This window comes from Coenobita brevimanus, chromosome 48 (assembly GCF_032717465.1).
Source record: "Coenobita brevimanus isolate Jiangsu-jjx chromosome 48, ASM3271746v2, whole genome shotgun sequence".
In the NCBI taxonomy this organism is placed as follows: Eukaryota; Metazoa; Arthropoda; class Malacostraca; order Decapoda; family Coenobitidae; genus Coenobita; species Coenobita brevimanus.
This window is the reverse complement of record NC_137001.1, coordinates 11342787-11369925: the sequence shown is the minus strand read 5'-3', so window position 1 is coordinate 11369925 and position 27139 is coordinate 11342787. Positions and strand designations below refer to the sequence as shown.

Sequence of the window (27139 nt, the reverse complement as noted above, 5' to 3'; positions counted from 1 at the left end):
ATATTCTTAGTGATAAAATACTGAAAATAACATAATAATTAAATAAATATCGATTACCTATAATGGTGTTAGTAATCCGGCCTCCTGAAGAAACCTAAAAACATCAGTAAAATCGCCGTAGGCTCCATCAAGCACTGAGGACAGACAGTAGGCACCGTACACCCCTTTACGCCTATGGAGGAATCTGTGAAGTAGGTCCCCAAACTTGGACACTCGACCAGCATGTGATGGACAGTGAGGGGAACAAGGCAATCATCACAATACAGCTGAGTCCCACCACACGTGAGGAACCCACGCATAAGCTGAGTGCCCAATGCGAAGCAGAGCAAGAGCCACCTCCAGTCGCCGAGGCATGGAGGAAAGAACCCTTGGATTAACCACTCACTGAAAAATTTCTCTTAAATTATTATGCGGAACACCATCCCACTAACTCTTCCAGCATGTGCAAACCGTGTACTTCAAGGAAGGTGTATTACAAGCAGGAAGCAGGTGGTTGGTACTGTGCCGTCGAGAAGACGCAACTTTAGCTAATGTATCCTCCCTCATATTTCCCTCCACAGTGACGTGTACAGGAGCTCAAAGGAAGTCCACACAATGGCCATGAAGGCCAAGGGGAAAAAGCCACTGTAAAATTGACAGAAGCAGTGAATGCAATGAATTTAAAGACTCTGGTGCAGACAGGACACAGCGAGTGTCACAAAAAATAGCAAAAAGATATTGGGGCACTGTAAAAATGATTTGAAGACCATATAAATTCGCAGTCAGTTCTAATATATATGCTTAAGCAATACCAGGAAAGTTATTGCCCCGACTGAAGGTAGGAAGACGACACCAAAGACTACTCCAGTATCAGTCTTAGATCCGTTAGTATAAACAGACGTTAGTATGAGTTATGTTCTAAAAAGAGAGAGGGACACCTGAGAGTGAAGTGAGCTCTTTTTACCAACAACGTACCTACAAAATGTCAAACGAGGGAGTAGCCAAAAACCAACCCTCAGGATCCATTGTGGACAAACTGCCAGTCTTGAAACAGAAAGGACTATTATAACAGACAGGACCCTGTAACCAACGGGCTTCGGGAAACTTGGACCAATGTCACAAACGGAAGATTTGGAATCCTTGGAGACTATTTCACAAAGAACTGAGTCCGGAAGATGGTAAAGACGATACCAACACCTGATCATGACTGGTGATGTAAATCCAACCCAGTGGGCAAATGTCACATTTTTCACGTGGAAATATGTGGACTGGAGATGTCTAAAAGATGTGGATATCTGATCTTTTTGATAGTTCGTTTCACGAGAATTTAAACACGTGTAATAGACGTGTTGAAATTAACGAGTAATAAACAGTAATATCTGGTGGAATAAATCACATGCATTCAAATTAGAAAGGCTCTCTAGAAGCCAAATGGATTAAATGAAATATACATTTACTCCCTAACTCCAACAAGTTCTTCCTATGCTGAATAAAAGTAATAATTTAGCCAGTATAAATTGTCAAATTCATCAAGCATCAAAGCATTGTTAGCTTATAAGTCAATTAACTCATACAGACTATAATCAGTTTAGCTTGGGAAGAACTTGTGGGATCTACGGATTGAATGTAAATTATTTTTATCCATTTGATTTCTAGAGAGCCTTCCTAATTTAAGTCCTATAAACTTGTCTAATGATAGATAAAATAAACAGTCAAGATGCATCATAATCATCAACGGTTAATTTTCAATAATGTGCAAAACTATATAAATGTCCTGCAAGATTCATATACTGCATACAGTACTGTAACTACATCAGTATAGTTAAGGTATAGTTAATGGTGAATGGAACACATGAAACTTGTGACTATAAGGTGCAATACATCTATAGTCTGCTCAAGATTGGACACTAATGAATATAGGTATGTTTTAAATTAATACACAGAGTAGTTGTTTAATTTATATATTGTGTATTACAGAAAAATCATTCACATTGCTATCTTAAAGAGTTGATGAGATGAAAAGTTTTGGATTCCACCTTCTGCAGAAGAGCTCAATGTGATAAAAAGAAAGTAATTAATCAGAGAAATTAATTGAGGCAACTCATTAGGGAAAAAATAAAATGCCATAAGGGAACTTAACGGTATACTAAAGGTTAACAGGGGATCAGATAGGACGGTAAGGATAGCAGACAACCAACAACCATCAGCACATTCAGCAGCGTGTTCGTTTCAGTAGCCAGATCCAATGCTCCTCTTAGATTACAAAAGAAAATATAAAGACTACAAACAATGAAGCAGAAACCCTGGGAGCACTGTGAAAAACAAAACCCTACTTAGGTGCTATCACCAAGAATAATAATGTACAGTGTAAGTTCTGTGTGACAAATGGAGAACCTGTCCACCATCCTCTTAAGGACAGTGCTGGCTGCGTGGTATGTGCGGTTCTATACGGTTCTTTACATGTAGGAGAATTACAGTGTTAGATTATCTGAAAGAATAAAACATAGATATTAGTTTCAAGACAACAATAAGTAAAGTAAATTACGGAATTTTTTTGGTTTAGTTCATAGTACTGTGGCCTCACACAGTACGCACGTTCACAGTACGCGAATCACATAGTATGCGATTGACCAAAATGATAACCAAAAAACCTTCACTGCGAGAGTTTAGCCCACAATCTGCGAGGTAGAGGAAGGAGTGGCCCAAAACCACTATTTTCCCTGACTAAGCGACCCCCCTCCCCACAGAATGGGCCCATTGCGACTTCAGGGCTCTTGGGGAAGGTGCTCAAGAGGAGTCTACAGTAAGATCTCGCCAATAACGACTTCGACAATAATGTTTTCGGCAATAACTTAGAACAGAAACCCAGTTTCTTTAATCTAAGTCTACTAATATCAAGTCGGTTCACTTCCTTCTAAAACGGCTCCAAGCTCGGCAGGGGGCGGAGCATCGGAGTGGCGTCAACTGGCTCTGGCATGAAAGTATGAAACACTAGCTCAGTTGACTCCTGACCATGATGGGGGATGGATGTTTGCTCCACTACTCAGACCATAACATACTTTTCGGTTCGGTGAAGTGAGGGAAGGGACTGAAATGTGTGATGGAAGGTGTAGAGGTGTGAAGGAAGCACTTTTTCCCCTGCTTCGTTTTCCCTGTTGTAAATGTTTAATTTGAATCTGCGGTTTTATACATTTTCTGTTACTTAAGCCAACTGATGTCACACACAAGCCACACCTCCCTGCGCCCTGATGGAAAGTGAACCGACTTGGTATTAGTAGACTTAGTCTTTAATAATGTTTGGACTCGATGAATGACAGTTATTTCGCGAATGCCAAGTTGTTATACAGCAAATACGCCCATAACAAGATAAGGAATGACGCAAACAAACAAGAAGAGATGAAGAAAATTGCCAAAAATATGAGCAGTAGCGAGGAGATGGAGGATCCTCCCCTCACCACCTTCCCTGACTCGCCCGCCACCGTCCCCTTCATCGCCACTGCCCCCCCCCCCCCTGACTCACCAGCCGCCTCCACCTCCACAGTCCCACCTGCTTCACCTGGCATACCTGCAACCTCCACCATAAAGACTTGCTACATTCTGAAAGAAATATAACATTCAAAAAGCCAAAAATTTCTTCATGAAAGCCTGGAGTTATACAGCACTGGCAACTGTTAAACACATGCAGTGTGCGGGGTGGTGCAGCAGGGGCACTCTAAATGTGCTGCCGTGCCTCGGAACCCCTGTTATTTACGTCCATCAGGCATGTTGCCTATTGTTGTTAAGGTGACTGACCAAATTTTTGTTATTGTAGCTACAGTATATCTGCAGTATATGTCCGAAAAATTTTCCCTTTATTATGTCTCTAAGGGTTAAAAAATGCCATGGTATGAGGGGGTACCACCCATATGTAATTTTTCTCAAAAGATTATGTATTCACAGTGCACAATTTTAAAGTGCGCGAGGACAAGGACTGCCCATCCACTCTTGTACTGTGCAAGGCCACTGTATTTTGTTTATTTATTTATTTTTTTAGTATTGGTAAGAAGTAACCTTTTTTTGCATGATTTAGGGAACAATTTCCACCGCAAACAAATCCTAAGGCCTGTAATTGGGTGAAGTCAAATTCGAAATAATATCCTTAAATTGGTTATATATATATATATATATATATATATATATATATATATATATATATATATATATATATATATATATATACAAATTTAATTTTTTCTCTGGAGGGAGGATTTACCCATATTTTTATTTTAATTGACAATACTTTCAACCACATATGATCACATACTTACCCAAACCTGTCCTAACTCCCATTAAGGGGCTGAAGTCAAATACGAGTTGAAAACTGTAAAATCGAACAAATTATTAACCTTTTAGTATTAACCTAACCTAATCTAACCTAACCAAACCTAATCCCTGTGCGTGGTTGAAGTCATATATGGAAAAAAAAAAAAGGAAATAAAACTGAATGAAGTGCTTTTTAACCCATTAACTGTGGCATCAGGTTTCATGGTCAATCCCCCCATGCACAAAAAAATGGGATTTTTTTTTTCCTCAAAAATAATTTTTGCTCTTATAAATGAAAGAGTGCGTGGAAAAGAATAGGAAACCAAATATGAGTTCATTATTTACCTTAGTTTGGCTGTGGTACCTATTAGCAGACATCTGGGTGAAAAATGTAGCGTGCATTAAAAAAAAAAAAAAAAGAGCTTGAGCATATGATGTACGTAGCAGTCGCATGCTATTCTTCATATGATGTACGTTGTAGCTATCAGGTTAATTAAACTAACCTAACCTACCAAATCAGAACTAATCCAACAAAATTTAACCCCCAACCTAACCTACATTGCAAAAGCATCTTACCTAACTTAACCTGGCCTAATCCCTGTATGTGGTTGAAGACATATACAAAATAAAAAATAGGAATTAAAATCGAACAAAGGACTTTTTAATCTAACCTAACCTACCAAATCAGACCTAATCCAGCCAAATTTAATCCTCAACCTAACCTACATTAACTGTGAAAGCTCATAAATTTGAGGGCAGGGAGGGGCTAATGTCGCCCTCCCCAAGCCATGACTGTATAGTAAGTTGTTACTGCACGAACAAAAACACCTAAAGGACATATTTGCGAGAAAAATTTCATATATGAAACCCCTCCTAAGTTGAGGAGTAAATTCCCTTAGGGTGTGACTAAACGAAATGTAATACTACCTAAATTAGCACTATACAGGCACCTGACAGAATTAATGCCCTGCCTATAGGCTAGCCTAGGCCCTATACACCATGCGGATAGGTTAGGCTATTTAGACCGAGCCTGTGTGGTTGAATAGTTTAAGGCAAATTTCTTCGACACACTAGTCTTTAAACCTAAAGCTTATATATGATAAACTTTTGGTATTAAAAATTGATAGAGTACTTCAGAAATCTTACCTTTCCTCAAAGCTTGTGCCTTTGTACGTATGGTAAATGCGGGATTTGAATGTTTGTGCAAGGTTACCATTGAAAATACTCAAACTTCGCTATAGGTAGCAAGATGGAATAGCAAAATAGCTAGAATAATGCCACAGATATTAAAATATCATTTAAAATGGCTCAAATAACTATAACATTTATAGAATGTCATTAGATGTAAAAAGTAAATATTTATACATGAACAAAGTCAATTACTCTATATCTAGCGAGAAAGTTTGGCTAGATTGTACGAACATGGCAACACTGTGTTTGAGGCGTGTTGTTTACATTGATACTGGTGATCTAGTATTATTTCGCATTCGTTAATAATAACAATAATAATAATAATAATAATAATAATAATAATAATAAAGAAAATGTTTAATAAGCACGTAAAAAGTTTTATTTGAATATCATGATTATCTACTATACCATCATCTATATCGCTTAATTAAGAGAGATGATCATTTTAGGTAACGAATTATCCACAACCACTTCAGTCTCTCTGTCTGTCTGTCTCAAATACGGAATTCATGGAGAAGGTTTGGGGAGGCCTTTGTTCAGGACACTAAATGGCTGATGATGATATATATATATCATCATCATCATCAGCAGCAGCAGCAGCAGCATGACCTGCCCACCTCCAATTCTGTTCTTTTATAATTTCTATAATATCTTTTACTAATTTAGTCTGCTCTCACCGAAGATGAAGAAGGCGCGGTGGCTCAGAGGTAGAGCGTCCGACTCGCAATCGCGAGGTTGCGAGTTCGAGCCTCTCATGGGTAACCGTTGGCGGGAGTGGTAGCGCGCTCCTATAACTTAGTGGGGCTATATGGCAATAGTTGCCTAGCTCGGGGATGACGATCAAATCACCAAAGATGATGTTTTTCTGTCCCTCAAAGATATTCCCAAAGAGCAATAGAAACGACAATGTTGGGAATATCCTTACACTATATATATATGTATATATATATATATATATATATATATATATATATATATATATATATATATGTATATGTATGTATGTATGTATCTTAATTTCCAATCAATAAATATTATAAAGTGCTAATAGGCAGGCTACATAATTACTTTCCTATATTCCATAAAAGGCATAAACTCACGTCATTGCTCTATACAGAATCACAATCGGAACTAATGTATTTCATGTGAATTCTACCACCACATGTACATCTCATACTATTCTGAGAGAATTCACATGAATTGTTCATCCAGTTTTACACGAGATCTTCTCAGCTAAGTTTCCACGTGGAAAAGATGTAGAAATCTCGTGAATACTGGTGTACACGAGATTTCACAAAATATCCATGACTAAAAGATGTGGAATTCACGAGCTGTGCCCACTCGGAAAGGGAGGACATCAGCATCCACCAACAAACAACTCGAAGTCAGTGATGACCTGAATAACCTAGTTTCCAGACGTACACCAGCATGGTGCTCTGAATCTAACATCCGGAGATGGACATCAGTTGCAGAGAAGATATCACACCCACATTCAAGTTTAAGAAGAATAAAGGACCTATGCAAGACAAAGAGGGTATGACGGTCAGCATCCCAAGAGGAATGAGCAAAAACCCTCAGAAGACACAAAACTTCAATACAGTTGCCTTAACAGAACTAACCTAAGGAGCCAAAGTTAGTCACCTATAAAACAGAAGACCCAGAAACAGAGTATCTTCCACGCAGGATATTCTCTGACCATACAGTAGAGATACAAGTCAGGCTCTGGGTGAACATACCGAACACGAAATATGTATTGCCACTGTCTTTGTTAAAGAAAAAATGGAAGCCACGAGACTCAGCCCACACAGAGATTCTATTACGGGCTGGCGCACCTTCCTCTCTACCAGAGACATTCTAGATACGGTGATGGAAATTGAGAGGTCATCTACATAAAGTGAGCCTAGTACACCATCAGGATGTACACTGATAACGCTATTGATGGCCATAGCAAAGAGAGTAGCACTAACGATACTACCTTGTGGTACACAATCTTCAAATGCACAGGCACTAGAAAGTATTCCTCCACTAGGACCCTTAAAAAACGGTTAGGTGAAAACTGCTGTATAATAATAGGCAAGTGCCCACGAAGACCAAACTCATAAAAGTAAAATGTCTTGACGCCAGGCAGTGTTGTATGCATTCTTCAGATCGAAGAAGCCGGTGGCCTGGTGTTGGTTAGTGGAGAAAACCTCACAGACAGAAGATTGCAAGGACAGTAGGGCATCAGAGTTAGATCACAATTTACGAAAACCATACTGGACAGTGTACAAATAGTCACCTCTCTCCAAAAAAACACACAAGCCTAACACTGACCATCTTTTCCAAGAACTTACACATACAAGAAGTCAAGGCAGTTCGTCAATGTAGGTGGTCCTTCCCTGGTTTGGGGATGGGGATAACTACAGTAGGCGGTGGCTCGATCGGTAGAGAGGTGGCCTGCAGTCCTACCGGACCCAAGTTCATATCCCCGCTGGGGCAAGGAACAGTTTAAGGATTTGAACTTCATAAATGCAGACTTTACTGATCTACCAGAAGACCCTCCAACATGTAGAAATACCCCCGCTAATACCAATACACCAGTCCTGTATGAGGCAGCCCTGGCATGTATTCCATTTGAACAGTGGGTGTTAGCGCCGAGGTGGTGATATGTAGAGGTGTATGGTATGTAGGAGGACTACTGGACCTTGGGAGCAGGCTGTGAATCCTATGCCTAGAGTCAAACACATTAAAAAATAAAAATCCAGAACTCACCAGTACACAAGAGCATATTAAACAATGAGAGAAAAATTAAAAGGGACACATCAGACAGGTAACTCAAAAAGGCATAAGGAATTACATCACAGCCACGAGTGGAATCATGGCACTGTGAAATAGCTGCCTGGAGTTCAGAAATACAAAAGGGGACATTATAAGACTCTCGCCCAGAAGAAGCAAAACTGAGACCACGAGACTCTAGGCACCGGCGGTGGATAGCCGAAGGCGAATCTGTATCCTTCTGTGCAACACTGGCAGAATGATCTACAAGTAACTCTGCAACAGCTAAAGGATCAGACAGAGTTTCACTTCCAGCAGCTAAAAGAGGAGGGGAGGGAATAGCATATTTTCCCGAAATTTTCCTTACCTGGTTTCACATCTAAGTGAGGGACGTCCTCAAAATGAAGGAAGAAGCATAACCCTTCCAGAATGAACGCCTGGCCTTCTTTAAAACCCACCTCATATGTGCTCACAGCCTCTGACAGGCCACCAAATACTGAGGATCACGGAGGTGGCGAGGTCAAGAAAAAACGACTGGTTTGGCTCTCACTGCAGAACTGCACTCAGGATTCCTCCAAGGAACCAGGCGTTTATGAAAGTGACCCATCGTTCTTGGAACAGATAACAGGGCCACTGAGTGCAACATGTCAGTGAAAAAAGGCACTGCCTCAATAAGACAGCCAAACTCATTGACAGAAAGGGCAATGGAACTTAATTCCATGAACACTGTCCTCTCGTACCCTTATTCAGATACGAGCTAGGAAGACGAGGTTGAGGTCCACCCTAAGCAGTTGTTAAAAGTACTGGGAAGTGGTCATGGCCATGCAGGTCTGGCAACACATCCCAATTAAAATCTAAAATGGTATCGGCTGAGCACAAGGGCAAAGCAATAGCAGTAAAAGTACCTGTGTGGCTATGGAAATAAGTTATCTCATTGGATTTTAAAACAACCAGACCCTCTTCTTCCACTGTGGAAGCCAGCATGACACCCCGAGGGTTGGCCTCAGTGTCACTACACAGTAACAGAAAGGGAGATAAGGTTTATCAGATCCGCCATTTCAACAGTAACACTAGGAGGAGGAAAAAGACTACAAATTGTGTACTGACGGCACGAAAACTCCTGGATAGCAATAGCCTATAGGGGAGTGGGAATGTCCAGACGAATGAATGGAACATCCTAGTGAAGGAAGATAGCAGCACCTCCAAGACGACATTGGCCTAGCACAGGATCAGAAATAAAGGCATTGTAACCAGAAGGACCGGAAGGAACAACATCACTAATATGGTCTCCTGGATGCACATGCATGCAGGAGAAAACTGTGACAGAAGACAGCTCCTCCCAGGTGGAACATAAAACCCCGACAATTCCACTGAATGATAAAAGCCATAGTAGAAGAACCAGGATTAGCTGTGGGACTGTACAGCTCCCAACAAGCGAGCGGCTTTGGGCTGAGGCTAAGGGAGGCTCGCACCCTATGCCGTATATCCAAAGGCAAACGTGAGGACGGGGAAGAAAGTTTCACAACACTCCCCCTTTGAGCTGGAATAACAGTTTGCTTGGAAGGTGGCTTGGAGGCCGCCCTGGGTGATGTAGAATGGCCAGTGCCACCACCAGAAGCCTGATAAGTATAAGTAGAGTCCACAGGACTAGAACCCTGTGAAAATGATATGCTAGGTGGCAGAACTGAAGTACCAACGGTCTTTGCAACACCATCCCCAAGTGAGGACAGGACTACAGGCGACCCATGAACTTCAGCCTTCACCTGGCTAGACCCCAGTCCCTCCAGTGCAGATGGAACAGGAGAGAGGTCGACACAAGGTTCCTCAACAGAGGCCTTAGATGGACGGTCTTCAGGCTCAGAGGACTCAGCAGAACCACGGTGACGTTTGCCAGGTGCAGATGGAAAGTCGGGCATACTGAACAAGGCAGGACAAGGAGACACATCAACATGGACATTTGCCACCACTGCATAAGTGAGCAAACCATCAGCCACTGAAGTGAGGGCAGAAACAGTTGAAGTAGAGGGTTGGCGAACAACAGTCTTACATGCAGTACTAACCACAGGGAGAGCATCTGGCAAATCACCAGATGGAAAATTGGGCAATGCAATGAGTCGAAGCAGCTTCTGAGAAACAGGGCGATGTACAGGCAGTCCAGAAAGGACAGCGCATAAGTAATTCTGGGCTGGAAGAAGCGAGTCTGGGCTCTCTTCTTTGCTTCAGGAAACGAAACCCTCTCTCGTGTACGTGATACAGCATGAGGACCTCCACAATGATAACATTTATGAGGTCCTGGGCGGTCACTGGTACGACTTAGCTACAGGAGATACATACACCAGGAAGGTCAGCCTATGCACGTTGGGCAAAATCGGCTAACATGTCGATACCCCTACCAGTGGAAACACCAATTATGGGTTAGCACGTATGGCTTTACAGGAAGTGATAGCAAAGGCAGTTACATAGATGTAAGCCTCTTAACTTGAAAATCATTTGGAACAAGGTCGGTCTCGAGGTCTAGATACTCTCTATTTTCTTCTATATGTGCTCAACAGTCACCATAACAGAAGATTGCAGTTCCTCCAACAGCCATGCCTCTGAGTATCAGAGGAGGTCACGGGAAAAAATGACATCCTTACATTGCTGAAAGGTTGCATGAAGAACACAGGCATCATCGGCATTAGAAACAGAGGTCAGAGCATTAAACAGGAGCTCTCTTCAGGGAAGGACAGTTGAACAAGGATGCTTCCATCTCCCCATGAAGAGAATTTTGGTTCTTTTCACATGCCGACACAATGGCACGGTGCAAATCAAGTATGTCAATATCTAGCATTGATCCAGACATAGTGGACTTCATCACTAGATATTTTGCATATAATGCAGGCCCCTTCTCATCTGGGCTCAACCCCAGGGCTGCACTAACCCAACATGGACGCTTCCTGATCCGAACTGGATGCTGGGGCCAAGGAGGATTGTCCCCTGGGGCCTGGAAAGGCGGCGAGTGGCAATCAGAGAAAAACTTCCCAAATCATCAACTGTATCGTTTATTTTAGAAGCCACAGAGATCTACAAAATACTTCTTTCCCTTATCCCTTCTCCCACCACGGAGCCCAACAAGGGCAGTTCATATGCCAGGGACAACACCGCTGGCAACCCGAGGCAGTGGGGGAGTGTAAGCAGGTAACCATGGGGAGACCTATATAAGGGTGACTCCAGGATGATAGGAGCATACCAGGGCCCCCATTGTCCACTTGACCCTAGCCAACAAGTGACCAGCCGATTGATCTGGTCGAGCCCAACCACGCCACCAGTTTAGCCAGAATGAGGGACCAAAGGTGTCTCTCTAGCTCCAGGGCACATCATGAAGCATCAGTCATCTGCCAGGACTCCCATTTCCCAACCTTACGGGACTCCATGCATGGCTAACACGTGGAGAAGCAAAAGCCCTGCCCATGATGGAAGATGGGCAGGGATTAGCAGCATCACTAGTAGGCCTACTCTACAAGTGATGCAAGGAGACTGCTTGGCTAACGAGACCGACAGATGCTGAGCTGTACAAAGATACTGTAGGCACGCCTCCAGGGTAGGTGCACTGATAACCACTCTTTAAGCATAGATATATAAACATACATGCTGCACGGGGAGGTAAAACTTGCATCAGCTTGACCGCCATGTTAGAAAGGTCGAGTGCACATCGTCTGCTATGGTCTGCTTTACTAATGAACCACTTTAACCTGCCCAGTCCCAACCGATTTTCCACAACTGACTCCCCCCAATCCTGACCAATTTTGGAAAAAAAATTTTTTGGTTCAAACCTCTGCTTTTGGTGAGAAACATCGAAAATTCATAGAGAAATCGCTCACCTGAGGTTTAAAATACTTGATACAGGTAGCAGTACTCCTTACCTTACTGGGTTTTCTGTCAGCCTGGCTCCAAAGAAAACAAGTTCTGTAGGAGGGTAACTATTCCACACCACTCATGAACGGTATTTATTTATTTATTTGGTATGAATTTATATGTAGTATGAGAGTATATTGGTTTTCAAACAATAATATAGGCAATATGAGCATTGTTTTGCACACTAACACATCAACACACTTGACCTTTTTTGGCGACATTACCTGATCATCATTTCTGATTGTTTCTTCCTCTAATGCTACGTAAACTTTGTCCTCCACATTGTCATCGATTGGGGAATCACTCTGGCCCTGAATGTCTATATTGGCCAGGTCACTAGTAACAGGTGAATTGCCGAGACAATGGCATGCAGGGGGGGGGAGGTCATGCGGGGTAAGGCATTATCCCTGCCTGGCATCTTGTAGAGGAAGGTGTCCCGTGTATAAGTACCAAAAATCATGCACAAAAATTGAAAATTGTCCAAATTATGAGCCTTGCAATTGCACGACATACCGGTACATCGACGGGTCTAGCTGTGACAAAACGTTGTGACGTACCCATACGTCGACGGGACACCTCGGGTTAACTTCTCTGAAATGCCACAGTGTTACACTAATAAGCAAACAATTGGCACCAGACAACAGGGAATAACTTTTCATGGGTAAGTATATACAATTTGTACTATAACATCAATGCAAACCTCATAACTGTGCACTGCTCAGACTACAATATGCAAATGTGCAGTACTTCCACATTGAGTTTAGTTGTAATATAAACGAACTTAGTCATTGTGAATAACAGCTAACCTTATAATGTTTGACAGTATCACAATGCATTAAAAATCAGTGTACAGTACTCTGATTCTTATGTACTGAGCCACATAAGGTAAAGATCAAGAGAGCCCTCACCACCTCACTTTCGTTTGTTCTTGCTTTTTTTTTGGGGGGGGGGGGGATGGCACTGTACACATTATGCAAGCAAAATTGTGGTATGATGAATATGTTAAAAATGAATTTACTCCAGAAAAGCAATGTTGGGCGACAGTGGTGTATTTTCTGGTGAAATGACTACCCTAACACAACCTAACCATCTATGAGCCTAACAATCTCAGAGGTTCAACATTTCCAAGGTAATTTGGGGTCTTATGGTTCTATGTTTATTTCAGTGCATATGATTCTAGCCATTAACTATCAAGCCTTTAAAATTTCTGTGAAACTTTCTGTAAATATCTTCACTCCTTTCCACCCTCAAAGCAATCTGGGAATTATGTCCCCAGTTTCTGATACTTCTTCCACCCCTTTTTTTCCCTAAAATGTGATATATAATTTATACATGTTACCACACTATTTAAGTGGCTAGGGCTTTCTTGAATTCAACAATGGTCACTGGGTGTTTCCCTGCTTCATCATGTACTTGAAGTTGTAAAGTGTAACATTCCCATAATTCCATTACATATACATTTAATATTTTACATAAATAAAATGTATAACCAATATTTTTTACTATGGTGATACATAATTTACATATGCTCGCGTTCAGTCTATTATTTCTTTATCAAACTCCATTTCAATTATCATATCATTCATATATTTTAAACGATGCTAAAAATAATCCAGCTTCATGCATGTGTTAAGCTTGTCATGAGTCACATTATATTGCAGCCAGATTTCAGCAATAAATTCACTGCTTTGGCTCAGAAGCACAAGTTGCATGTTGTTGTTAATGTGGACTTTGGATATGTGCTTGTGATAAACACAGACCAAGTAAGAAAAGATGCATTTAATATTACTTTAGAATATTTTATGAACTTTAAAACAAGCAGTCTCAAAAGGAAATCCATACAGTATTAGGAAAGTTATGGCCAGAAAACGTCAGTATCAGCACCCTCTGCCCACTGATTCCCATTGTTTATTATCAGTCCGACGACCTTGCCAGTAGGCGGCGCTATTGACACACATCAGCCCTATGTGGCAAAGCGCGATAAGGCATCTACGTTTATATATAACAATGTCTTTAAGCCCCGTCACTACGTCAAGGTGACCCCTCCCCCCCTCCACATCAGTAGGGGAATAACTAAGAGTAAAGAAGCTGAGTAAGAACCCAATGTGCATCATTATCATTGCCATCATCATCATTATCGCATTTGCTGCTAATTTTGATGCTGTTGTTGGTGTTATTAATAATAAATTGTTCTCTTTCTATTTCTTAAGGCGTTGCATTTGTTGATATTTTCAGAGTGAGGCTGTACTCGTTGTTGCCGTACAGTAATCCATCTACCCTGCCCGAACGAGTGGCCACCTGGACTCCTGACAGAGGCCTGGTTCTTGTCCACAACAGCCACCTCTTCCCTTCAAAGTTCATGAAGTACGTGATCTATCCCCAGGTTTGTCAGGTATGTGATGCATACCGGTAAAAAGAGAAAATTTACCTATTCACTGCAATATTATACCGATACGAAGAAATGCTCTGCTTATACAAATCATACATTTGTCAGTTAAAATTTGGCATACACAAATAAATACACTATTACTGTAACAATTAAAGTATACAAATCCTTCATCTTGTTACACGAAGCAAAAATATATCTTTACGTAACATTAACCCCTTAACCGGGGGGCATCACTTTCGTGACGCTTGGGAGCAAGGGATCATACCGTGGGCCATCACTTTTGTGATTCTGTGTTATTTTGAATTCGCCCAGGCTTTCAAGTGGTGGCTTGTATCATCTATCAGTACTGCCAATGTCCAACACTAGTCAGCACTCCTAATCTCATCTGTACTCCCATCCATTGTTGACAATTTAGCTATTTCTCCCCGTTCTTGACTCCCCTCCCTACCTCCCCTCCATTACCCTCTCCTCTCGCCTGCCCGGCCGTGCTATGCTAAGTAAATCTTCCCTGGAATTTTCCACTGATTTCATCCATTGAAATAAGCCCTATGCCCTATTCTTATACCAAATAATATATACAAAAAAGAAATAAGGTAAGTGATAGTGCCATACACCTGGAATTGGCTAATTATTACCTGACAACACCTCACATGCACTCGTTCGCTATTTTTCACTGTTTATTTCCCCTTGAAATATGCCGTATAATCTATTCTCGTAATAAAAAAATATATATAAGAAAGGAAGGGAGAAGCCTTAAGTGATATTTACATTCACCTGGAACTATCTAATGTATTATGTGTTGTCTAGATTTCCTGCCAATCATTTCATAGCGTATATAATAGCAGCTGTCACCATGCTGACATTGACAGCATTGCACTCCCCCTAGGCCACCACACTGTATTCCGTTTACTGTCATCTTTCAAGGTGAAACCACATCAGATTCGCGCCTGTCAAATTCCGCCCCTTTTTAGCCCCATGCAAAGGGCTGTGTGACCTATACCCCCTACTAAACCTCGTGTGGAAAGAGGTAAAGGGCTAAGTGACTGCTGTGGAACGTGAACTGGGTAATTTGTCAATGAAAATGATAGAGAGTGACTACAATCTTTCTGATGAGTAAAACAGTGCAAGTGAAAATGTAAATAATGTGTAAATAATGTGTAAACAGCAAGTGAAAGCAATGAATGTATAAGTGAACAGTGGAAAATAGTTACTGCAAGTGTCAGTCCCTAACAGTGTAAATAAAATAGAAATGTAAATAATGTAAATAAAATAGAGAATGTAAGTAGAAATGTAAATGAGTAGTAATATAAGAATATGGGTATATATACTAGGAGTAATGAAAGTGAAAGCTTCACTCTAGCATGTATGCATACTATGAGTTATGAAAGTGAAGGTGAAAGTGACATATTTACTCTCAACGCTAGTATACAGGATGAGAAAGTGAATGCTACGTATTTTACTGAAAGAGAAACTGAATGCCTACAGTAACAATAAACTACTATTACTGAAGGAAACTTATGGATAAAGACTGTAGATATATATAAGTGTTATATAGTAATAGAAATATCAACTGTGAGTGTTTTTATGAATAATAAATGACAGAACACCAGCGTCGAACAATCGGAAGTAAGAAGGTCATACGCGCTCGTAATTTTCATTGCTTTCACAGTGTTTTTTCTTTTTGGAGTGTGGATTCCAAACTATTTGAGAATCATAGAATAGTGCTTCTAGTGATAATATCAGGCTGTGGTAATGATATTACTGGTTGTCAGGAAGTGTAAAGTGGAGACTTCGTTACCCAAGTTCAGAGGTCTCCACAAGTCCTACGGTACTCGACGAAGGCTCAACAAACATCCCAGGAGAAAGCTGAAGGTATGTGCCATATGCATATGTAATTGTAATATTCTAGGACTAATAACTGATTGTTGGCAAATATTTTTAGAGATTCTGTCGGAGCGCGAATATGCCCGCGGGACATGCAAGTCAAAGCAAAACAAGCCTGCGGTTTATGGGTTAAACTCCTTATTTATGATATATATTCCAATTTCCACTCAATTAACGCTGGCTTGCCACAAGGATTAGTTCTGGTGCCAACCCAATTCCTAGTTCATATTAATGATACCCTATATGTCACCCACAATCCCATCCATTCACATGCAGATGACTTAACACTTCACAGTTCATTCACACTCAGACACGCATTTACATAGTTTAATATCTCTAACTCTCAACTGAGTGCAGCCATCTCCATAAATGAAGACTTATCTAAGATCAATGAATGGGGACAAAATAACCAAGTCACATTTAATACTAGTAAAACGAAATCTATACAGTTTACGAATAGATAGGTATTGCAAGATTCGTATATTCCCTTCAGTGCTACTAATATTCCCATCTCCAAAAGTACTGAAATTCTTAATGTTTCACTTAACAATGCCCTCAGCTGGACCTCTCATGTCAGATCACTTGCTAAAACCTCCTCAAAGAAGCTTAGATTATTGTACAGAGTCCGTAGCATCTTCATTGACGAGCAGTTAGCTATAATTTATTTGAGTCACGTGCCCTCTCGGCTAGAATATTGCTCATCCTTGTGGAATGGATGTGGAGAGGTTGCACTAAAACACCTAGACAAAATTCAGAACAAAGCTGTTGGATTTATTAAGAACCCCGCTCTTACAAATAAACTACCTCCCCTAGAAGAAAGAAGGAATGTTGCCTCTCTTGCATTAATTTATAGATACTTTTACGGCAAATGCTCAGACGAAGTTGCGTCCATTGTGCTACCTCTCCATGTCTTCCCTCATGCTACACGGACATCTGGTAGTGCTCATGACTGGAATGTCACACAGCCATATTGAAGAACTTCTGCCTCTGAGAATTCTTTCGTTCCCTGAACGACATCTCTCTGCAACTCGCTTCCCAGGAGTTGTTTCTCCACAAACTTCAACCTACAGCTTTTAATCTCCAACTGTTACTGGTACATATTTTTCATGAATGGAGGATGCCAGTAATCTGGTATATAGATTATTTTTTTTATTCATTTGTTTTTCCCTCCTCTGTTCTGTTATTTAAAAAAAAAAAAGCAAAACGCCTTAATTCCCAAAGGGTGGCCAAAAACAAATCGCCTTCAGGTCGCCCTGTTTATTGTCACTTATGTGCCCTCCGTCCAGCTCATTCCCTCTCTCATATGTCTCCATTCCATCCATCCATCTAATCCTTGGTCACCTGTTCTGTGATAAGTCTCTCATTCTCCATCCTCTCCACATGACCAAATAAATATATTTTTGAGGACATTAGAAACAGATGGACATGGCACCAGACTGTGAACACAGCTGTGATTCAGCACCAGATCGTGAACACAACTGTGATTTAGCACCAGATTGTGAACCCAGCCATGATTCAGCACCAGATCGGGAACACAGCTGTGATTCAGCACCAGATCGTGAACACAGCTATAATTTGGTTCCTTACTGCTTTTTTTTTTTTTTATGTGAGGAAGAAGGAACCAAAGGCCATGAGCGCACAATAGCAGATCCCTCCAAGAGAAAAACAAAATACAAGAGAAAGCCAAATTCTAGATCCAAGATGCCTGGACACAGTGCGTTTGAAAGACTGGAGATCATAGGCAGCAGGAAATACAGACAGAGGGAGACAGTTCCAGAGTTGACCTGTTGCATAAGTGAAGGACTGGGAGTAACGGTTAACTCTTGCATTAGAGAGTTGGACAGAAAAGGGATGAGAGTTTGCTGCTAGACGGGTGCTACGCTCCCATCATAGAGGTGAAGGAATGCATGCAGACAGTTCAGAGGAGCAGTGACCATCAAAGTAGAGATAGAAAAGAGATAAAGATGCAACAGTGCAGCGAAGAGACAGAGGTTGAAGGGAGTCAGTAAGAGAAGGAGAGTTAATGAGACAAAAAGCCTTTGACTCCACCCTATTGAGAAGAGCTGTATGTGGGGAGCCTCCCCACACGTGAGTTGTACTCCACACAGGGGCGGATAAAACCCCTGTACAGATTCACCAAGTATGCAGGGGTAAAGAAAGAATGGAGTCGGTTTGGCACACCCAATCTCTTGGAAGCAGATTTTATAAGAGATGTAATATGATCTTTCCAAGATAAGTCCCGAGTAAATGAAACCCCAAGCATGTTCAAGGATGATGCAGGATTAAGCTGAATATTATTACACATTAGTGGGTATACCTGTGGAAGATTTTGATGGGTTGATAGGTGTAAGAACTGAGTCTTAGATGCATTAAAAACAACAAGATTATTTTTACCCCAGTCTGAGATACGAGCCAAGTCAGACATTAGGTGTGCCATAGCCTTATCCCTTGTTTGTTGAAGTAACTGCTGAGATGGACATTGCAGGAACCGAATGGAAAGGTGAAGGGTGGAGTCATCAGCGTATGAGTGGACAGGGTTAGATGTGCAGCTTAGAAGGTCATTGATGAATAAAAGGAAGAGGATTGGTGATAGGTCAGAGCCCTGAGGAATATCACTGCTGATAGATCTAGGAGAAGAACGATGGCCGTCTACAACAGCAGCTATAGAAAGACCAGAAAGGAAACTAGCGATGAAGGCACAGATAGAAGGATAGAAACCGTAAGAGGGCAGTTTGGAAATTAAAGATTTATGCCAGACTCGATCGAAAGCCATTGAGATGTCAAGTGCAATGGCAAAGCTTTCGCCAAAGTCCCGAAAGGAGGATGACCAAGAGTCTGAAAGGTAGGTGAGAAGATCGCCAGTGTGGCGTCCCTGATGGAACCCATACTGACGATCAGAAAGAAGGTTGTGATAGGAATGATGCCTTAAAATTTTTTATTGAGAATTGACTTGAAAACTTTTGAAATACAGGACGATAAAAGCAATTGGACGATAGTTGGAGGGTTGGGAGTGGTCACTCTTCTTTGGGACCAGCTGAATGAGAGCATACTTCCAACAAGAAGGAAAGGTACAAGTTGACAGACAAAGGCGAAAGAGTTTGACTAGGCAGGGTGTAAGCACAGAAGCCCAGTTCTTGAGAACAACAGGAAGGACTCCATCAGGCCCATATGCCTTGTTAGTATTGAGGCCAGTGATGGCAGAAAATACATCAGCTGAAGAAATTTTAATGCCAACCATGAGGAAGTCAGAGGCGGGAAGTAATGGAGGAACAGCACCGGAATCATCTAAGGTTGAATTGGAGGAGAAAGTCTGTGGGAAGAGATCTGCTTTATCAGTAGAAGAAATAGCTACAGAACCATCAGAGTGGAAAAGAGGAGGGAAGGATGATGATGTAAAGTTGTTAGAAAGGTTTTTGGCAAGATGCCGGAAGGAGCGGGAAGAATTCGAGTTGGAGAGTTGAGAGCATTTAGTACGGATGAAATTATTTTTAGAAGAGCGAAGAACAGACTTAGCACGATTCCAGGCAGAAACGTAAAGATGATGTGATTCAGGGGTGAGTTGGCTCCAGTACCTTTTGTAGGCCCTCTCCTTGTTGCGGACAGCATTAGAACAAGCGTGATTAAACCAAGGCTTTCTTGCGTTAGTCAAAGGACATGAGAAGAATTTATGCTTCCATGCCCGAGAGAATAACCTCCATAATGGCAAGGCACACTCAGATGGCTCGCAGCCATGGAAGCAATAATCATTCCAGGGAAAATCAAAGATGTACTGCCTGAGGGCTTCCCAATCCGCGGCTCCAAAATGCTTAAAGGATACTGATATAATTATGATTAGCTTTCAACTGATGGACAATTAGGCTTCAACTAATGAACTATTAGGGTTCAACTAATATACAAAGATGCGTTAAGTCGTGTCTGATTTTGCTTCAACTGTATTACAATGATTCATCAACTGATACGCAAGTAGGCTTCAACTGTTATACAAACATGCATCAACTGATATGCAGGTAGATTTCAGTTGACATAATGATTAGGCCTGAAACTGATACACGATTAAGGTTCAACTTATATGATTAAGATTAATTGATATACATAATGAAACTTCAGCTGCTTTGCGATTGAGACTGAATGAAATACGACTCATCTTAAACTGATATACTTTTAGGATTCAACTGATATACTGTACAATTAGGATTCATTTGATATACAACTAGGCTTCAGCCAGTTATACAACAGGACCTTCCCTTCTGAGAATAAGTGGTCAGGTGATATCCACGATAATATAATAAATAAGACCGTGTACCCTCCTGGAATTCTGGAACACAGGGTAAAATCTTGCCCATGTTTATGCGGAGTTGCTGTTTCTGACTAGTCGTCACCATTCTCCTTATGTCCTAAAGCATCCCCTGCTGTATTCTTCTGCCTCATATCTCATTGAATACAGTCCATCCACCTTCTCCTTGGCCGACCCATTCTCCGTCTACCCTCCATTTCCATGCCCATCACTCTTCTACCCACACTGTCCTCATTCCTTCTCATTACATGTCTGTACCATTGTAGTTGCCTCTCCTGCATCTTCTTTGAGAATCCCCCAACCACCTCTTAAGTCCTAATCGCATCAATTGATGCGATTTGAGATTTATGCCAAAATGCCTAATTGCATCAATTGAACGCGGCCTGTGAAAAACTGCGGAGCGTTTGCTCCGCCCCATTATGACGTACATGGCTTCATGCCAATGAGAACTCGCCGCTGATGTGGCGTGAGGTAGGATCAGACTAACCTGGGCGGTGTGGGGGCACCTCCCCCTCTCGGCCGCCTCAATGCGACCCTCTACTCCGCTCCCTCACGCCCTCCTTGTCCCCCATCACTCTCCCGCCCTTCCACGTAACTGCATCTCTCCTCCCACAACAACCTGCGTCCCTTCTCACCCTCTCTTGCCCCTCCTCCCTCCCTGCTAGCCTTGTCCCCCCCCCCAAACCCCACCCCATCTCTCTCTCCTTGTCCCTCACTACCCTCCCTTCCAGGCCTCCGAGTGTCAGGCCTGATGTATGTACCTGTTTCATATTATTTCTACTTCTTCCCAAATTTTTACACCTCACTCTGTTCATTTCTCACTTTGTACCTACCAGTTTCTGTACGTACGTAGTTGGAAAATGCTGTATGTTGTACTACATACGACGCATCTTATATATATTTTTTTTTCATTCTCTCTACCTGCACAGATTAGCACCTCTGAGTAGTGTCCATCTGTGTTAGTTTTCGGAAGACTATGAGGCCTTATAGGGCTACTCCCCGCACCTGTTTCATCTCCCCACACATACAAACACACCTGTTTTCATGGCTGGTGTGATTAACTCCAATGAAATGGAGAGTTTCCACAAGAGAATTTGGTTGTTGCCGAAACTGTAATGATAAGTGTGATGAAGTGTAATGATAATGTGATAATTGTAATGGTGTGATAAATGTGTAACGAGAAGTTAAGACAGTAAAAAGAGAAATCGGAAACAAATTATTGCTTTTTTTCCTTTCTTATGGATGCATTTATAGCATTATTCAACTTTATTGTGATGTCTTTGATGGTTACAAACATTTATATGCGTCTGTGTTAGTTTTGGAGTGACTATGAGGCCTTGTAGGGCTACTCCCCACACTAGTTATCTCCCCACACCTACATACACACCTGTTTTCATGGCAGATGTTACAAAACACAATGAAGTGCTTTCTTTTCATGCGAAAAGCTGGTTATTTCCAACTCCCGTACCTATACAGTAGGCCTACTCTCCACAGCCTACTTTATCTCCCTACAGCCTAGTAATTTCCCCACACCTACATACACCTGTTTTCATGGTTGGTGTGACAAAACACTTTGAAATGACCTGTTTCAATAAGAAAAATAGGTAGTTATCAAAATTTTCATGTTACCGAGGGGTAACTATCATAAACTTTTTTTGAACTTTGACAAGCGATTGTGCGGTAACCATTAGGCCTACGGGGGTACGGATTGCGTTGTCAGGTGTGTAAATTTTTCCTCTTTAGCCAGAACACAGTCAATTTGCCCTTGGTGAAAGTCGCCAAAACACCCCCAAATTGCGGTTGTGGGATGTACCCTGCCTGAAACAATTGCGGTCTTAAGGGGTTAATCGTTCCCCTAATTCTCTCATTCCTTCTCTTATCCATTCTTGTGACCCAGCTCATTCATCTCTGCATCCGCATCTCCACCACCTTCAGCTTTCTCTCCTGAGACTGTTTTATGGGCCCAGTTTTCGAAACGTTTATCACTGCAGACCTTACCACCATTTTATATTCTTTTCCTTTCACTCATGCACTGATTTTTCTTCTCCATTAAAGCATAGGTATTCCGTCTTTCTTCTGATAATTTTAAGTCCTCTATCCTCCGTTTTCTCTCTCCACTCCAACTTCCGTTCTACTCCCTCCCTGGTGGTATCTATCAGCACAATGTCATCTGCAAACAACATAACCCATGGAGCCTCTTCAGTGATGCTTCTCCCCAAAACATCCATTTAAAAATCAAAGACATAGGAGTCAACGAGGATCCCTGATGTAGCCCAACTTTTACTGGAAACTTCTCTTTCATGCCAACATTACTTCTGACACAGGGCAATATTTAGTTAAGAAATAGAAAGGATAATACTTGGCCACTTTCATCTATGGCGCAGCTGATTTTCATTTTGTGTACCATTTTTGCATCTTTTCTTATCCACGAAAGTCTAGGTTAAGCTAGGTTTGTTTTCTTACAACAATGTTAGGTTAGCTTGTTAGTCATTTAGGTTAATTTGTTACATTAGGGAAGGGCAAGTCACATTAGGAAAAAAAAATACTACCATGTCTTTCTACTGTACTGTATATACAGGATGTTATAGGAAATGTCTGCCAAATTTTTGGCTTTTCTAGGAATAATTTTGAGATGAAAATGCTGTACCCATGCGGATTTAATTCCCAACCGATATGAGGCTACAGTTGCTGATGACAGCATTGGTAAAACTGCCTCTCTGGTTATTAGCCCATAAGATTATCATTTAAAGGACTTTCATATCAAAAACTGTAGTCCTCTTACTGAATCCTTTCAATTTCTGTCTCTTTGCCGCACTGTTGCGTCTTTATCTCCTTTTTATCATTACTTCAATGGTCATTGCTTCTCCGAACTGTCTGCTTGCATCCCTTCGCCATTACGAACGTCGGTCGTTTAGCATCCGTCTAGCAGCAAACTGACCTCTTTTCTGTCCAAAGAAACTCTGGAACTGTCTGCCTATGACCTCCAGTCTTTTTAAATAGAATGTGTCCAGGCATCATGAAATGAATGAATGTCAAATTTGTCTCTCTTTCATTTTTTCCTACAGGAAAGAATTTTGTTGGCTTCCAGCCATTGACTTCCCCTGTCGTGGAAAAAAAAGAAAAATGTAGCTCCATTATGGTTGAGAATTGGACCCATGTTGATATAGCTTTTTTAACTCACAATTAGCCCTCCAAAAAACCTCCTTCATTTTCACGGACATTTCTATGGGCACCCTGTGTGATGGCATCTGTTAAGATACAGTGTGTTTGAGGTAAAAGTTAAGCACTTATCAAGTCATGACGATTTCTGTTTTGCAGATTTGTCCTTGGAATTATCAACGTAAGGTGTGCGTATTGCTCAGAAACATACTATGTTCACTGTCTGGAAAAATGTCACAACATCACTCATTCCTCTTAGATTTCAGTCCATGTAATTTAAACATTTCTTCTTCCTGTCCTAAGTGGTCACTGGAATCTGTAATAAATTAGTGTATGGTAGACAGGTTGTAATTAGACGTAGATGGTTCGTTTTTACCGCTAGCCTCCAGTGTAAGTGGATGTAGTTGGTTCGTTGTTACCGCTACCTACCAATGTAAGTGAACGTAGTTTGTCGTAGTTTGCCATTGTTCACCACTGCTGCTAATGTAATTGGAAAAGTTGGTTCATTGTTAACGCTAGCCACCAATGTAAGTAGACATAGCCGAAGGGTGTAATTATACAGAGAAGGTTATCTGGTTGTCAATACTGGGAACGCTACTAATAAAAAGTAGCGGGGCTCCCATTCCCGTTACTAGCTCAAAAAAGTAGTGGCTTTACTGGTTTTGCTACTTCATACGAAATGTAGCTGCGCTCCCGCTCCTTTGGATAAGAAAAAGGTACACGAAGGAAAGGTTAACAAAAATCTGTGATATAGTAATACACTATATACCGTCTTGATAATATTAGTCTGAGTGGTTATGTTGTGTACGAGTAATGTCAGTATATACTTATACTGAAAATAAAAGAACATCATATTTATACATGTCGGTGTCACTTTAATGAAGCTTAAAGCCGAAGGTACAGGACAAAGCTATTTACTGTATAATGTAACAAATGTTCTTTTACACTGTTACCTAGTATACCTACTGAAAGGAACATACGTAAATAAAAGGCAAAAAAAACTTGGCCTACCATTGATACATTATATATATATATATATATATATATATATATATATATATATATATATATATATATATATATATATATATATATATATATATATATATATATATATATATATATATATATGCCTGGAAGAAATGAAAATGGGGAGCGAATGATAGCGATGTGTGTTGAGCGAGAGATGGTGATTGGAAATACGCTGTTTGAGAAGAAAGATATTTATAAGTATACAGGGGTGAGACAGGAGGGTGGAAGGGTTGTTGATAGAGCTTTGATGGACTATGTGGTTGTGTCTAGGAATGTAATAGGAAGATTGTTGGATGTGAGAGTTCTGAGAGGGGAGGGTGGAGGTATCTCTGACCACTACCTGGTGGAGGGAAAGTTAAGAGTAGGTAAGAGATAGGTGAGAGCTAGGAGGGTTTGGTGTGGCAGAGAGGTTTTGAAAGTGAGTGAGCTGGATAAAAGAGAGAAAAAGATAGAGTATCAGGAGAAATTGAAAGATGAGTGGAACGCAGTGAAAGATCGGGAAAATGGCAGTGTGGAGGAGGAATGGCAGTTATTTAAGAGTGCTGTGGTGGGGCATGCAGAAGAGGTGTGTGGTGTGAGACGTGTGGATGGTGGTGTAAGAAAAATGAGTGAATGGTGGTGAGAAGAAGTAAGTATGGCTGTGGCTGAGAAGAGACGTGGATATGAAGTGTGGCTGCAGAGGAAGGATGAGATGTCATAGGTATAAGGAAAAGAGGAAAAGGGCGAGTAGGGCTGTGCATGATGCTAAAGTGGCGCAGATGAGAGGTGGGGTAGGCGGCTGACAGAGAATTTTCAACAGAATAAGAAAATGTTTTGGAAGGAGGTGAAAAGGGTGCGAAAGGGAGAGTCTGGGAAGGAAGAACGAGTAAAAGCAGAGGATGGAAGGATGTTAATTGAGATGGATGCAGTAAGGAAAAGATGGGCAGAGTATTTTGAAAGATTGTTAAATGCAGAGGAGGAAAGGGTGGCTGAGATTGTGGTGGATGGAAGGGTGCAAGGAATAAATGTGTTGGGAGAGTTGAATGATTCTTTGATCACGAAGGAGGAAGTGGAGAAGGCAGCAAAGGAGATGAAAACAGGGAAAGCTGCAGGTATGGATGGGTGTGCTGTGGAATGCCTGAAGGGTGGTGGAGTGACTATTTATGACTGGTTAGTAAGATTATTGAATGTGTGCTTTGTGAAAGGTATGGTGCCAGTTGACTGGGCAAGTGCTTGTGTGGTCCCGATGTATAAACGCAAGGATGATAAGTATGAATGTACTAGCTTTAGGAGTATAAGTCTGTTGAGTGTTGTAGGCAAGGTGTATGGTAGATTGTTAATTATAAGAGTTAGAGAGGGTACAGAGGGAGTGATTGGTGATGAGCAGTGTGGCTTTAGGAGAGGGAGGGGATGCGTGGATCAGGTGTTTGCGGTGAGACAAGTGTGTGAAAAGTATTTAGCGAAAGGCAAGGATGTGTTTTGGGCATATGTATATTTAGAGAAAGCGTATGATAGAATTGATAGGGAGGCTTTGTGGACTGTTTTAAGATTGTATGGACTTGATGGTAGGTTACTAAAAGGGGTGAAATGTTTTTATGTAAATAGTAGAGCGTGTGTAAGAGTGGGAAATGCTGTGAGTGATTGGTTTCCTGAGAGAGTGGAGCTGCGACAGGGATGTGTGATGTCGCCTTGGTTGTTTAATATTTACATGTATGGTGTTGTAAGGGAGGTGAATGCAACAGTTTTAGGTGAAGGTCTGAGTCTGGTGAATGTTGATGGTGAAGAGTGGAATCTGAAGCAGCTGCTGTTTGCAGATGATACTGTACTGGTGGCTGATTCAGAGGAGAGATTGAGACAGTTGGTAGAGGAGTTTGGAAGGGTGTGTGAAAGGAGGAAATTGAAAGTAAATGAGAATAAGAGTAAAGTGATGAAGTGTACGAGGTTGGTAGATGGTAGGGGGATGAATATAGTTTTGAATGGTGAGTTGCTTGAGGAGGTAGAGTGTTTTATATATCTAGGGTCACATGTTGCTGTAGATGGAAGAATAGATGCAGAAGTGAAGTTTAGAATAAATGAAGTAGGAAAGGTGCTGGGAGGAATGAAAAAAGTGTTTAGATGTCGTTCGCTTAGAATGGATGTAAAGAGAAGGCTGTATGAGGGTGTTGTGGTACCGACTGCATTATATGGGGCTGAAACATGGAATATGGGTGTAGCAGAGAGGAAAAGATTGAATGTAATGAAGATGAGGTGTCTGAGGAGTATGTGTGGAGTGACGCGTATGG

General features: G+C 41.3%; 1 protein-coding gene across 1 annotated transcript in view; it reads left to right on the top strand.

The window, feature by feature from the left end:
* LOC145399290 (glutamate receptor-like) overlaps nt 1–27139 on the top strand; it is a 155087-nt gene that overhangs the window by 98291 nt on the left and 29657 nt on the right. The window contains exons 4-6 of the mRNA XM_080271961.1: nt 8712–8872; nt 9983–10106; nt 14356–14484. Coding sequence (XP_080128087.1) covers nt 8712–8872; nt 9983–10106; nt 14356–14484 — 414 coding nt within the window. The remainder of the gene's footprint in view (nt 1–8711; nt 8873–9982; nt 10107–14355; nt 14485–27139) is intronic.